General features: G+C 49.6%; 1 protein-coding gene and 3 non-coding genes across 7 annotated transcripts in view; all 4 read left to right on the top strand.

Annotated features, from left to right (window-relative positions):
• PHACTR4 (phosphatase and actin regulator 4) overlaps positions 1 to 3,820 on the top strand; it is a 41,304-nt gene extending 37,484 nt beyond the window's left edge. For all 4 annotated transcript variants that reach the window (XM_061357638.1, XM_061357639.1, XM_061357640.1 and 1 more), the window contains 4 exons: positions 816 to 877; positions 1,622 to 1,759; positions 2,426 to 2,502; positions 3,022 to 3,820. In XM_061357638.1, the coding sequence (XP_061213622.1) occupies positions 816 to 877; positions 1,622 to 1,759; positions 2,426 to 2,502; positions 3,022 to 3,037 (293 nt within the window). In that variant the 3' untranslated portion in view covers positions 3,038 to 3,820. The remainder of the gene's footprint in view (positions 1 to 815; positions 878 to 1,621; positions 1,760 to 2,425; positions 2,503 to 3,021) is intronic.
• A 1,297-nt stretch (positions 3,821 to 5,117) lies between these two features.
• Positions 5,118 to 5,322, top strand: LOC133214625 (small nucleolar RNA SNORA73 family). The gene has a single exon (XR_009726177.1). It is a non-coding gene; the product is annotated as a small nucleolar RNA SNORA73 family (small nucleolar RNA).
• An 856-nt stretch (positions 5,323 to 6,178) lies between these two features.
• Positions 6,179 to 6,383, top strand: LOC133214624 (small nucleolar RNA SNORA73 family). Its single transcript, XR_009726176.1, has one exon. It is a non-coding gene; the product is annotated as a small nucleolar RNA SNORA73 family (small nucleolar RNA).
• An 867-nt stretch (positions 6,384 to 7,250) lies between these two features.
• On the top strand, positions 7,251 to 7,455 carry LOC133214623 (small nucleolar RNA SNORA73 family). Its single transcript, XR_009726175.1, has one exon. It is a non-coding gene; the product is annotated as a small nucleolar RNA SNORA73 family (small nucleolar RNA).
• The last annotated feature ends 5,931 nt before the right edge of the window (positions 7,456 to 13,386 follow it).

Raw genomic sequence — 13,386 nt, 5'->3', positions numbered from 1 at the left:
AGGTTTGCCTTTAACATCTTAGTCCAGATGTACCTGGAATCTGCTTGAAAGGCAGCAATGGAGGATTGTGCTTTTATGTTGCTGTAGTAAAGCAGTTCTCCAGTGCTTTGATACCATCAGAAACCAGTTCTAGCTTAAATTCAGACCTTAGCAGTGGTATTGAGCAATACAGTTCAAAGCATCACATTCTAGAAAGCCTCCATGTGCCGTGCCTGACACCTCAGGGGAAAGCCTGTGAACTGGTTAAGGCTCTGATATTACCCAGCGGGACTGTGAAAGGTGTTTTTGTTTGGGCTGTGCTTGAATTTGTGGTCCAGACATTACAGCATTGTATTGCAGGGTCCAAAAAGCAGCAGTTCATTGCTCAGGCTGTGGTGTTTCTCTTGGCCATACCTTGCTCTGCAAAAGCTTTAAATAAACATCTGGAGGAAAGGGAAATGTCAGTTCAGGAAGTTTCCATTTACAATATTTATCTGTGCTGTTATTCTCTTTCAACTATTAGTGGAGTAGCTTTAGGGGGAGCAGTCTGCAGTGTAGCTTTGCTGTATTTTGACAATACAGCCATTAACATAGGGCTGGAGAGAATGACTCAGTTCTGATGTGGAAGGACCCATATTGCCACTGTCAGTCAGGGGATCCTGAGCTGGGCTCTGCTCTCTACCTGTACTGAGCACAGATGCACCAGAGCGAGCTTTCGGGCATGGAGCTAATCCAATGTAGCTCAACGCTCCCCTTGTTTCAAGTCCAGAAAGTGCTTTTCAAAGCCTCTGATGCTTACAGGGAAGATGTATCGTTTATGTTTTTCTCCTTGGCAGCGAAGAATGAAGCTGACCGTCAGGCTGAGAAGCGGGAGATCAAGCGCAGGCTCACCAGAAAGGTACTGCTGGCCCCCGTGCTGTGAGCACCATCTGGTAGAGCTGGCGGAGCTGGTGGTGGCCATGAGCATGGCGTAGGTTCCTTGCTGGGGGGGAAGTCACGGGGCTCTTGTGTAAGTGTCCCCAGTGCCCTCAGACTGCAGTGGCTTTGCAATGTGGAGCTGTCACCAATGGTGAGCCATTGGCACAGCAGCCGCGGTTGTCAGGGGTTGATCTGACAAGTGAGATGAGAACTAAACTGGGTACCTGGCACTGGAAGGGTTTGCTGGGGTCCTGGCTGTTCTAACACAGGACTTCAGTGGCCAAGACTCACACCAGCTTCCTCAAAATCCATTTCTATAAAGTAACAGCACAGTGGGAGAAGCTGAGCAGAGCAAGAGCTGCTTTTAGCATCCAAGTTACTTGGGGCTGTTCTCTGTGGCTCGTAGGTGGGAAATGTGAGTGTTGCCATTGCTGAAGTGGGGAATGGGTGGCATACAGAGCTCCTACCCTGTTCCCAAAGCCCCTGGTGTCATCTTTCTCCTTAGCAATGTGGCCTTGGTTCTGCCCTTATGATCCAAGCGAGATGACACCTGTAGGAGGGTTTGTTTGTTCCCTTGCAGGCTGCGAGCAGGACCTAGCAGTGCTCTGCTTTGGGCCCAGGGAGGGAACTGGGTTTAGTTTTGCTGGGAATGCTGAGTCCTGAACTGCTTTGTGGACAAGGCACAAACTCACTTTCTTTGTTCTTTGCTTTTGCTGGTGTTCAGCTTAGCCAAAGGCCTACAGTGGCAGAGCTGCAGGCCAGGAAGATCCTGAGGTTTAATGAATATGTGGAAGTAACAGATGCACAAGACTATGACCGGCGAGCAGACAAGCCATGGACAAAGCTAACACCAGCCGACAAGGTAACAGGAGTCTGATGTCCCTAGGTGTGAGGAGGGGAGTTAGATCTGGGTGTTCCATGCAAAAGAATAGCAGCCAAGGAGATTTGCTCTCCTCCTTTTGCTTCCCCTCTTCATCCACACCAAGCATCACCAGTATCCCTTCACCCATGTGTGCTGTACCCAGCCCTGCTTCATGGCCCATCCATGGTGCTGTGGAGCCCACATGGGCATGGTCCACGTGCAGCATGGCCTCTGCCTCAGCTTCCCAGGGATATGAGAGGGTGCAAGGTGCAGATCTTGGTCAGAGGAGTGCTGTTCCTTGCAGGCCTAGGCATGAAGCTGGCAGGGAAATCATCTGTTCTTGTCTTCCCTGGCCACTTGTGGGGACTGAGCACCCATTGGTGTGGAGGAGGTTGGGCTCAGAAGCTCAGCCTGGTGTGAATGGACTGCAAGTGCTGGGGTACCTGCTGCAGGCTGAGCTCCTTCTTTTACCAAAGGAGGTGTGAGGCTCAGCCCTGTGTTACCAAAACTGCTCCAAAGTGCATACCACTGGAAGGTGATCAGCCCCAAGCAGGGGTGTTGGAGGTACAGCACTGTCCTGCCATGTGTGAGCTCACTTGAGATGGAGAGAAGGTAATAGTTGTATGGGTTAGCAGGAGATAAAAAGGATCTCTCCCTCTTTCGTAGGCTGCCATCCGGAAGGAGCTGAATGAGTTTAAGAGCTGTGAAATGGAAGTCCATGAGGACAGCAAGCAGTTCACAAGGTGAGAGAGAGCACCTTCCTCACTTACCTTCTGTCTCCTTGGGTGGGCTGTGATCGTAATGGCTTCAGTGAGGGCTGGGAGTTTAGTCATAAATAAGTTGACTCTCTTTGTCCATCTGCAGTGCCTCAGTAACCATTTAACCTCAGTTCCAAGGATGACACTTGGATTCTTAAGGGAGACCTTGTAGTAGCCTTGCAATACCTAAAGGTATTACAAGAAACCTGGAGAGGGGCTTTGGACAAGGGCCTTGTAGACACAAGAGAAGGGGAATGGCTTTAACCTGCCAGAGGGGAGATGGAGATGAGCTCTTAGGCAGAAGAGGGTGCCTGGGACACTGGAATGGGCTGAACAGAAAAGCTGTGGCTGCCCCATCCCTGACAGTGTTCAAAGCCAGGTTGAAGCAAGCTGCTCTAGTGGAAGGTGTCCCTGCCCATGGCAGGGATTTGAGCTGGATGAGCTTTAAGGTCCCTTCCAACCCAAACCAGGCTGGGATGTGATGATTTTTCACTTGGCTTTCAGGTACCATCGACCATAACCTTCCAAGAAGGGAGCAAGAGACCTGAAGAGGACCTGGAAGTTCTCTGCATCCCTCTCCAAGGCAATACAGCGAGGGTGGAACCTTGGCTCTTCCACTATTTGCCTTGAAATCCTTATCCAGAAAAGGGCTTTCGGCCAGGGCAAGGGGAGTCCTGTCTGAACGTAGCATTTCACTGGAACAAAACTGTCTCACGTGCCATCAGGCTGGAACTGAACGCTATACCTCGTGTGGCTCAGCAATACCCCTCTGCTCCAGGGCCAGCATCCCTGCCAGGGTGAACCACGGGGTTCATTCCCCAGGCCCACTTCTCAGCCAGACGTCCTCCTTTTGGGAATGCAGTCCCTTCACTTCCCCCTCCTGACCAAGAGGAAGGGGGAAAAGGCAGCTCTAGTGTTAGAAAGCTGAGGAATGGCAAGTGGATGTGCTATAGGAAGCACATGTGTATATTAGCTGTGTACAGAGATTCCTGCACAGATGCTGACCTGGCATGGGACTGGGAATGTTAATGGTTTTCCTTGCATCTCCGTCGTGTCCTTCATGTCCTCAATCACTACTGACCAACGGTTCGTTGTCCTGGAAGGGAATTGTATAGAGACTAACATATGCTGCATCTTTTTGTACAAAAAACAAGACACCCCCCCCCCCCCCGATTTAAATGTATAAACCATTCCCTCCCCTGCCGTGATGTTAACACATTGTCTTGAGCTATCCAAGCTGGGTTAACAGATTCCAGAACCAGGAACTGATTGTTGCCTTCTAAAAACGTTTTATTGTGGGGAAGCTGTGAGAGGAATCGGTGCTTTTTCATGTGGTTTTAGTGTGTTTTCACCCAAATGAGGGTGAAATTTGCCTTTGCTCCTTTTCATCCCTTCAGAAACGTCATCATTTCACCATATGGATGGAACAGAGAAGTTTCACAAGCATCACGTACAAAACCTAACCCATCTATGAGGGAGGATGGAGGAATCACTCCCCTTTGCCCCTCAGGCTGCCGTTGCACCACAGGAGATGCTCTCTTCCCCTCACAGGTCCCCCTGTACCGCACGCCTATCGATCGAAATCACTGCATTGTCATCGGCCTCCTCCTCCTCAACAGATTTTAATCATGGAATAAAAGTATTTTAGGAGTCTTTTATAAACCACTTTCCCCTTTGTGTTCGATAGGGAAAGAGGAGCCGACCCAGCGGGAGCCCGGCCATGGCGCCGCCTCCTCACCGCGCATGCACCAACATCTATGTACGCCCCGCCCCACCATACCTTGCGCGCATGCGCGGTTTGGCCCCGCCCCTGGCGCCCTATAAATACCTCAGCGCGGCCCCGCTCGGCCTTTTTCGGCGGAGAGCGGCGCTGGTGAGTGGGGCGGGCCTGTTCCCGGCCGGTCTGCCTTAATCCCCTTGCTTTAACCGCTTTGCTCCTTCCCTTTCCATGTGCTGTGGGGTTCCTATGACCGGAAAACTCCCCGCTGGCTGCGGCTGCCTCTAGAAACACAGCGGCGCTGTGTGCCTGCTAGTGAGAGGCCTTCCGTGCGCGCCAGGCCCTGCTGATGCCTCCGAGCAGCAGCTTCCAGCTCATGTGTTTTCGTTATACTCCATGAAAGGCCATCGCGGTTGTCGTTACTTGTTGCATTTGGGCATTCGGAGGGGTAAAGCCGCGGCACAGGCGTTAAGAGCTTTGCGAGTGGTCTGGGGGAGAAACCAACCTATTCATTTAATCCCTTTGTAGAGGTCCTTTTATTAAGGACACTGGGATATGTGGTTAGTGTTTCCCGTTAACTTCATGTTCTTGGTTGGTTTAATTTACGACCTTGAGACGTTCATCTTAGCCTGTTTCTTAGGCTTAATCACTAGGAGTTAATTAATAGTAAGTTTCATAGACTCATAAAATAGTTAGGGTTGGAAAGGATCTTAAGATCATCCAGTTCCGACCCCCCCTGCCATGGGCAGGATCACCTCACAGTAAATCATAGCACCCAAGGCCTTGTCCAACCTGGCCTTGAGCACTGCCAGGGATGGAGCATTCACAGCCTCCCTGGGCAACCTATTCCAGTGCCTTCGGCTGAAGGTGTGGGAGCTTCAACCCAACGTGGGCATCCGGAGAAGTCGCTCTCTCCAGGCTCTGTCCGTGTGGCGCATGGGAGCGTAGGCCCCCGGGCCCGTGACGTATGGTCCCGTTCCACGCCGTTGGAGAGCAAGCCGGGCCTCGAGCCTGCAGCCTGCATATTCCTACTGCTTCTCTGAGCCCTTGGGCATTGACAGAGGAGATAAACCATGCAGGAAACAAGCCCCATGCTCTGCATGGCCTGGGTGGTGCATGGCAGGGGGAGAAGGGGGAACACGTGAACAAACACTTCACATGCATTTTCTGTCTTCATTTCCAGTTCTAAAGCAAAGAAGTCTGAGAGTGAAGCAGGGCTTTAGGAGGTAATAGTGATTTTGTTGCGTTGTTACATGGTTCTCTTTTATAGTCGAGATTTGAAATGAGCTTGAGCTAGCTGAGTGGCTTCTGGAAACAACTGGACTGGCTTCAATTAGGTGATTTCTGATGCTGACTTTGTAGGGTGGGTTGGAAGGTGATCTTAAACCCTGTCCAACCTGGCCTTGAGCACTGTCGGGGATGGGGCATTCAGAACCTCCTTGGGCAACCCATTCTAGGGCCTCGCCACCCTCAAAGGGAAGAACTTCCGCTGTTTTAAGTTTGAACCCATTCCCCCTTGTTCTGTTCCTACAGTCCCTGATAAAGGGTCTGGTTTTGAATCCATGTTTAAGAGAAGGCATCTGGTTCTGTTGGTGCAGTCTTCCTTATCTTGTAGCCTCTATAGGCAATGGAATGCCAGTTTAAGAATCCTTGTAGCACTGAATCTCCAGATTCAGTGGGATTCAACCAATGGGTTGGAACTAGATGATCTTCAGGGCCTTTCCAACCCTAACCAGGCTATTCTATGATGTAATTGGCTATCGGGGTACTCCCTGGGCTGCACTGCCTGAGCTGCTCCTCACCATCTTATCCTCTTCCCTCAGGTGCTGCTGATGCTGCCCCATCCTGCTCTAGATGGCTCCGGACGTGAGTACCTGCTGTGGTGTGTGCCTGGGGAGCAGGGCAGGGCAGTGGCTGGGGCTGAAGGTGTGGGTGAGCTTCAACCCAACGTGGGCATCCGGAGAAGTCGCTCTCTCCAGGCTCTGTCCGTGTGGCGCATGGGAGCGTAGGCCCCCGGGCCCGTGACGTATGGTCCCGTTCCACGCCGTTGGAGAGCAAGCCGGGCCTCGAGCCTGCAGCCTGCATATTCCTACTGCTTCTCTGAGCCCTTGGGCATTGACAGAGGAGATAAACCATGCAGGAAACAAGCCCCATGCTCTGCATGGCCTGGGTGGTGCATGGCAGGGGGAGAAGGGGGAACACGTGAACAAACACTTCACATGCATTTTCTGTCTTCATTTCCAGTTCTAAAGCAAAGAAGTTTGAGAGTGAAGCAGGGCTTTAGGAGGTAATTGTGATGCTGTGTTGTGTTCCATGGTTCTTGTTAATAGTTGAGATTCGAAATGTGCTGGACCTGTCTGAGGGTATTCTGGAAGCAATTGGATTGGTTTCAAGTAGATGATTTCTGATGCTGACTTTGTAGAGTGGGTTGGAAGGTGATCTGTCCAACCTGGCCTTGAGCACTGTCGAGGATGGGGCAAGCTGCAGCCTCTCTGGGCACCCTGTGCCAGCCCCTCAGGCCCTCACAGGGAAGAATTCCCTTGTCTCCAACCTGAACATCCCCTGTTTAAGCCTGAACCCATCACCCCTGTCCTGTCAGTAACAGTCCCTGAAGAAGAGTCCTTATTTGAGTCCATGTTTGAGAGAAGACATCTGGCTCTATTGGTGCAGCCTTACCTGTAGCCTCTATAGGCAATTAAATACCAGTTTAAGAATCCTTGTAGCCCTGAGTCTCCAGATTCAGTGGGATTCAACCAATGGGTTGGAACTAGATGATCTTCAGGGCCTTTCCAACCCTAACCAGGCTATTCTATGATGTAATTGGCTATCGGGGTACTCCCTGGGCTGCACTGCCTGAGCTGCTCCTCACCATCTTATCCTCTTCCCTCAGGTGCTGCTGATGCTGCCCCATCCTGCTCTAGATGGCTCCGGACGTGAGTACCTGCTGTGGTGTGTGCCTGGGGAGCAGGGCAGGGCAGGGCAGTGGCTGGGGCTGAAGGTGTGGGTGAGCTTCAACCCAACGTGGGCATCCGGAGAAGTCGCTCTCTCCAGGCTCTGTCCGTGTGGCGCATGGGAGCGTAGGCCCCCGGGCCCGTGACGTATGGTCCCGTTCCACGCCGTTGGAGAGCAAGCCGGGCCTCGAGCCTGCAGCCTGCATATTCCTACTGCTTCTCTGAGCCCTTGGGCATTGACAGAGGAGATAAACCATGCAGGAAACAAGCCCCATGCTCTGCATGGCCTGGGTGGTGCATGGCAAGGGGAGAAGGGGGAACACCTGAACAAACGCTTCACATGCATTTTCTGTCTTCATTTCCAGTTCTAAAGTGAAGAAGTTTGAGAGTGAAGCATGGCTTTAGGAGGTAATTGTGATGCTGTGTTGTGTTGTTACATGGTTCTCTTTAATAGTTGAGATTTGAAATGAGCTTGAGCTAGCTGAGTGGCTTCTGGAAACAACTCCTCTCTGTGGGCTAGGACCTGCAGACCAGCACCCCCATCCACTGAGGGCTTGGGACAGACTGCATTCAACTCCCATGTGTGGAGGGGGTGTGTGGGGAAGCTGATGCTGAAGGGGTGGATTGCGTGATGTGGCCTGGGCAGCAAGCTGTGCATGCACATAACTGGTTATAAAGGCCTTAAAATGGTGACTTGTAAACCTGTATCTGGCTGCAGTAAAGAACTAAATAAACAGTGTTTGTGCATTTCTGTGTGAGGGATTCCCTTGACAAGTCCCAGCGTATGCAAGAAATCCCAGATGTTCCTGTTGGTGTTTCCCAATTGGAGTTGGTTGGGATTCCTGTGTGCTACACTGCCCACAGCAGTGGTGCAGAACCTCTTAGAGGGTGGTTGGGCTGGGTTAGGAGCAGGGGACACCTTCAATTTTGGGTCATGTAAGCTTTCTATCAGCCATGAAGGGCAAATGAAGGCCACAGCTGGGACAAACCCTCTGGTCAGCACTGCCCTAAGTGCAGCACACACCCAAATGGTTAAAAGCTTCTTGCTTTATCATTAAGGTAATTGTGTATTAATTACAACACCCTAAACTAAACCCTAAAGTTGTGAGGGTGGATGTGATGCTGATTTTGGAAGAAGTGGAATCTTTGAACCTTCGTTTGGATGTTTCATGGCACAGACTACAAAATACACTAGGAATGTCAGTCCCAATTACAGTTGCCATGGTAATGGGTGCTTCAATACCAGGAACCCGGGGGCCTGGTTTGACCCTTCTGAAGAGTCCATTTGGGTCAAATGTGGTTAATAATTAACTTGGTTGCTCTTAAGACCCTGCCAGCTGAAGGCCAAGGGGCTCATCAGGGTTGCTGTTGTGACACTGGTCTATGGGTGCTCCAACTCCTAAAAAAGCCCTTTAGTATTGTAAGTGAGCAAGGAGGGAGAGCAATACCAGTGGCATCATTCCACAGCCCAGCACCAGCTTTGTGCTCTGCACTGGTGCCACCGACATGGCAGTCCACCCTTGAGGTGGCACCTAAAGCTCCATCCATATACTGCCCGTCCATTGACTGTACTCGGGTGTCCCTGAGCACACCTCCCAGAATGCCAATGTCCAGCCCCTGCTTCAACACCCAGGGGGCGAGGACAAAGCTGGTGCTGGCATCAGCAACCCCTGGTGAGCTCTGCAGCAGTGCCACCAACATGGCAATGGTTCAGTAGGCATTGAACAGCAACAGCACAAAAGATCACAAGGCTTAAGAGCTACAAAAGACCAAATAAAACCCCAGAGCTCTCACCCTGGTGAAGTCCAGGAGGTAATTGAGTTTTCTGCTGTCATACTCCAGGTAAGACCCACAGTGCCCTGGGCAGGAGTTGGGTGAGGTGGGAAAAGGGATAAAAGGGGCAGGATGAGCAGTAGCTCCTTTAATGTCTGCAGCACACAGAGGGTCAAAGAGAGAAAATGATCATTTAATAAAGCTCAAACACGAGCACTTCCTCCAGGGCCACACTGGCTGCCTCAGGACTGTGAGAGGAAGGTAAGGACTCTGCTATGTATGGTCCAAGCTACAACACGGGTGTGCTGCTCCCCCATACAAGAGCCCAGCACTGGTCGCTTGTCCTGGCAGGTCAAGTGGAGTTTCAGGGGCAGGCAGGGGTGTATGGCTGTGTTGGTGGCACCGTTCCACAGGTCTCCTTGGTGTGTAGAGTTGAGTGCACATTTCCATCAGTCCTCAGAAACCCCCTGGGTTGCTCTGGGTGGGCTTCAGGCGCAGAACGTGCAGGGAGGCGAGCAGGAGCAGCGTGCTCCCGGGTGGGCTCTGGCACCCTCACCGGGCACCAGGAGGGGCTCAGAAGCTGTTGCTTGTTCTGAGAGGGTCGGGAGCTGCGTTAACTGCATTGAACGGGCCTGAGGTGGCAAAGAGGGAAGTGCTCGCAGGGTCAGTTCTGTGAGTGGGGCCTGCCTGGGCAGGGCTGCTGCTGCCAGGAGTGCCCCTGCTGCTGCCAGGGGTGACCCTGCTATTGCCAGGAGTGCCCCTGCTGCTGCCAGGAGTGCCACTGCTACTGCCAGGAGTGCCCCTGCTATTGCCAGGAGTGCCCCTGCTGCTGCCAGGAGTGCCTCTGTTGCTGCCAGGAGTGCCACTGCTACTGCCAGGAGTGCCCCTGCTGCTGCCAGGAGTGCCTCTGTTGCTGCCAGGAGTGCCACTGCTACTGCCAGGAGTGCCCCTGCTGCTGCCAGGAGTGCCCCTGCTATTGCCAGGAGTGCCCCTGCTGCTGCCAGGGGTGACCCTGCTATTGCCAGGAGTGCCCCTGCTGCTGCCAGGGGTGACCCTGCTATTGCCAGGAGTGCCCCTGCTGCTGCCAGGAGTGCCCCTGCTATTGCCAGGAGTGCCCCTGCTGCTGCCAGGGGTGCCCCTGCTATTGCCAGGAGTGCCCCTGCTATTGCCAGGAGTGCCCCTGCTGCTGCCAGGAGTGCCACTGCTACTGCCAGGAGTGCCCCTGCTACTGCCAGGAGTGCCCCTGCTATTGCCAGGAGTGCCCCTGCTGCTGCCAGGGGTGCCCCTGCTATTGCCAGGAGTGCCCCTGCTGCTGCCAGGAGTGCCGCCAGCACTGCTGCATGGCTGTTGTGACAAGCAGGTATTCTTTATTGCGGCGCCGGGAGACACGGGGATGGCTCCTCCTAACTTGTGTTCCCGTATTGCTATACAAGCCATCCTTCTATAGTCCCTGGGCATACATACATATTCATGAGGCTACGTATGGATTACATCACTTTCCAGAGAGTTCCCCGCATGCGTGCAGAACTGCGGTGGTGGTCTCTGAGGGTCGTTTACTTCTTCCAACAATCTTCATCACTTCTGGCAGCCTTTGAAGCACGCGCAGTAGATGCTCATACCAGTTTAATTGGTTCGTTAGCACCAGAGACATAATAATCCTCCTGTCCTCCTACTTATCCGTCAGTTTAACTGCAGCCCATCCTGGACACCTGCAGTTCCCAGATACTCCTTATCCCTGTGTCCTGTTCTTCTAGACTGTTTTTCCTAAAACTAGGCGAACTATAGCGATTTATCTTGTGAGAATTCTCAGTATGTTCTCTAGCTGTACTCTGTTTTTTTTCTCTATGTATCATGCACCTCAGTAATTTTCCATTGCTGCTGTTACAAAGCCATCAAACTTAACATTACTTAAAACTACTTATAAAGGTTTTTATATCCCATTTTGTGATTTTGTGCCCCTTTGTCTCGAATTCCCCCCTTTTTCTGTCCTTTTGCAAATTCTTTTGCAACATTTTATATATTACCATTACCATCAAAAGTCTTCTTGAAATAATTTCCCTTTTCTACCTGGTGCTTAGTTTCATTCCGTTTCCATTCTTCGTAATTTATCATAGACCATTTACAACACCAGAGGGAACACTGTATCATGCCACAAGTAATCAATATTAAAATAATTAACACCAATATTCCTGCAAACAGTTGCCTCAACCAGGAGACTGGGTAACCATGAAGTTAACTTTTTCCATGTTTCTTCAAAACCCCAGGAGGTGTCATCCGTGGCCATTTCATGAAATATCTTAGTTTGTTTCCAAATTTCCTCCAGATCTGTTTCAATTCCACCACTTTAGTCTGTATAGGAACAACAGCTTTCATTGATTATGGAAGAAACCCCTCCTTGTGATGCCAGTAACATGTCTAGAGCCATTCGGTTTTGTAGTATCACCTTAGATAGGCTAGTTATCTCTTGTTGTTCTGCCTGGATTATATCGAAGTTTTTATTTTCCATTTCCTCTATGGTTGCCGAGATATTTACAATTGCCTCCTCTAATTCACTTACTGGCAAAGATGGAATTAGCCCTTTTACAAAACTATGAAATGAGTTGTGCCGTTCAATAATAGGGTTAAACCCTCACTTAATTCGTTTAGCAAAACTTCTAATCCAGGTCCCGGAAGGGTACCTGTTGATAATAGTATAAGCACTTTTTCCTCATAACCAATACCATCCTTTCCCTTTAGGAACGGGCCATCACTGAACTACGATACCATCTATGTTAATTGTATGATTGCAATTTGAATGGTGACCTACATCTGTGGCATTTAAACAAGCCTGATCTCCTACCCTAGTTCCTGGTGTAATACATCTTTGTGCACAGGTGTAGTATTTATTACCTGGGTTAGGATTAACTATTCCAAATGTTAACCTTTCCTTCGAATACAGATCGCTAGTGTTCACCCACAAATTTGTCCAGGAGACAGTGTTAGGAAATGAAACTCCAATTAATGGGAGATCCAGGCTTTCTCCTGATTTAGGCAACTGTGCACACACCCAACAGTCACTATGATTAAAACATTAGTAACATTCTGCACTAATTTCAGATATAAGTTCTGGTCCCAAGTTTGTGCGCCAGTTATCCTATGAGTCCAAATTATGACCGACACAATTTCATACGCAAGGGTCCTGAAGGTTCGATCCGCCATGTCTTCTCTGGCTCTGGTGCTTTCTTTATTCTTGAATAATGTATCCAAGCAGGTTGTTCCTTTATCTTCACTGCTGTAAAGGTGATCAATAATATCTGATACGGTCTGCTCCACTTCTCCTGTAGAGGATCTCCTGAAAAATTCTTAACATAAACCCAGTCTCCAGACCTGAAAGGGTGAATTGGATAATCCAAACCTCTTGCTCTTTTCCCCATTATCTCCTCCAATTGTTTTCCCAGATTGATCAGAAACTGTTGGAGATAGCCTTCTCCCACTTCCTGAAGACTTTCTCCTTTAAACTGGGACTGATACGGTCTTCCATACAAAATCTCAAATGGGCTAACCTCTTCTTTTGACCAGGGTCTAGTTCGAATTCTTAATAAAGCCAGTGGTAATGCCTGGTACCAATATAAATTCGTTTCCTGACATATTTTACTAATTTGTTGTTTAATCAGATGGTTTATCTTTTCTACTTGCCCACTGGCCTGAGGCCTATATGGAACATGCAGTTGCCAATCAGTTTCTAATTTTTTGCTAATTTCTTGTAACAATTTTGCACTAAAGTGCGAGCCTCGGTCAGAAGAAATTGCCTCTGGTACCCCAAAATGAGCTTATTATCTTGTTAAATAATATTTTAATCACTTGTTTTGCATTATTTATTCTATAAGGGAATGCTTCTGGCCAGACTGAAAAAGTATCCATTAACACCTATAAATATCGATAACCCCCCCTTTTTTTTTTGGTAATTCAGAAAAATCTATTTGCCACTGCTGTCCAGATAACTTCCTCTCCCAATTGTTCCAGTTTGATTTCTATTTTCAGTCTTAGGATTATTCTTAAGACATAGCTGACATTGTTTTGTCACTAACTGAACTGTGGTGTATAGATTTGTTTGTCTAAATATTTATGCAAAGAGTTGCTACCCCAATGAGTTTTATTATGTTCTTCCTGAGCTAACATCCAGAGCTGGTTATAGGGGATTACAATTTGCCCACCAGGTATTTGAGCCCAACCCTCTATTTTCCTGTCCCTTTAGATCCTCAATCAATATTCTATCCTCTTTTGAATATCTAGCTTTATATTTTTCAATTGTTAGTTTGCCATCAGGGATTAAGGACATGATTTGAAATTGTTCAGCTGCTCATCTGGCTTCAAAATTGGCCAAATTATTTCCAATTTCTTGATCAGAGCCACCTTGTTGATGCCCTTTACAGTACATAACAGCTACTT

The sequence above is a fragment of the Neopsephotus bourkii genome, unplaced genomic scaffold, assembly GCF_033783945.1.
Source record: "Neopsephotus bourkii isolate Nb327-2 ecotype Australia unplaced genomic scaffold, CSIRO-AGI_Nbou_v1 NB_909, whole genome shotgun sequence".
Taxonomy (NCBI): Eukaryota; Metazoa; Chordata; class Aves; order Psittaciformes; family Psittacidae; genus Neopsephotus; species Neopsephotus bourkii.
The sequence above is the reverse complement of the archived record's forward strand: the minus strand, read 5'-3'. Positions and strand labels throughout refer to the sequence as shown.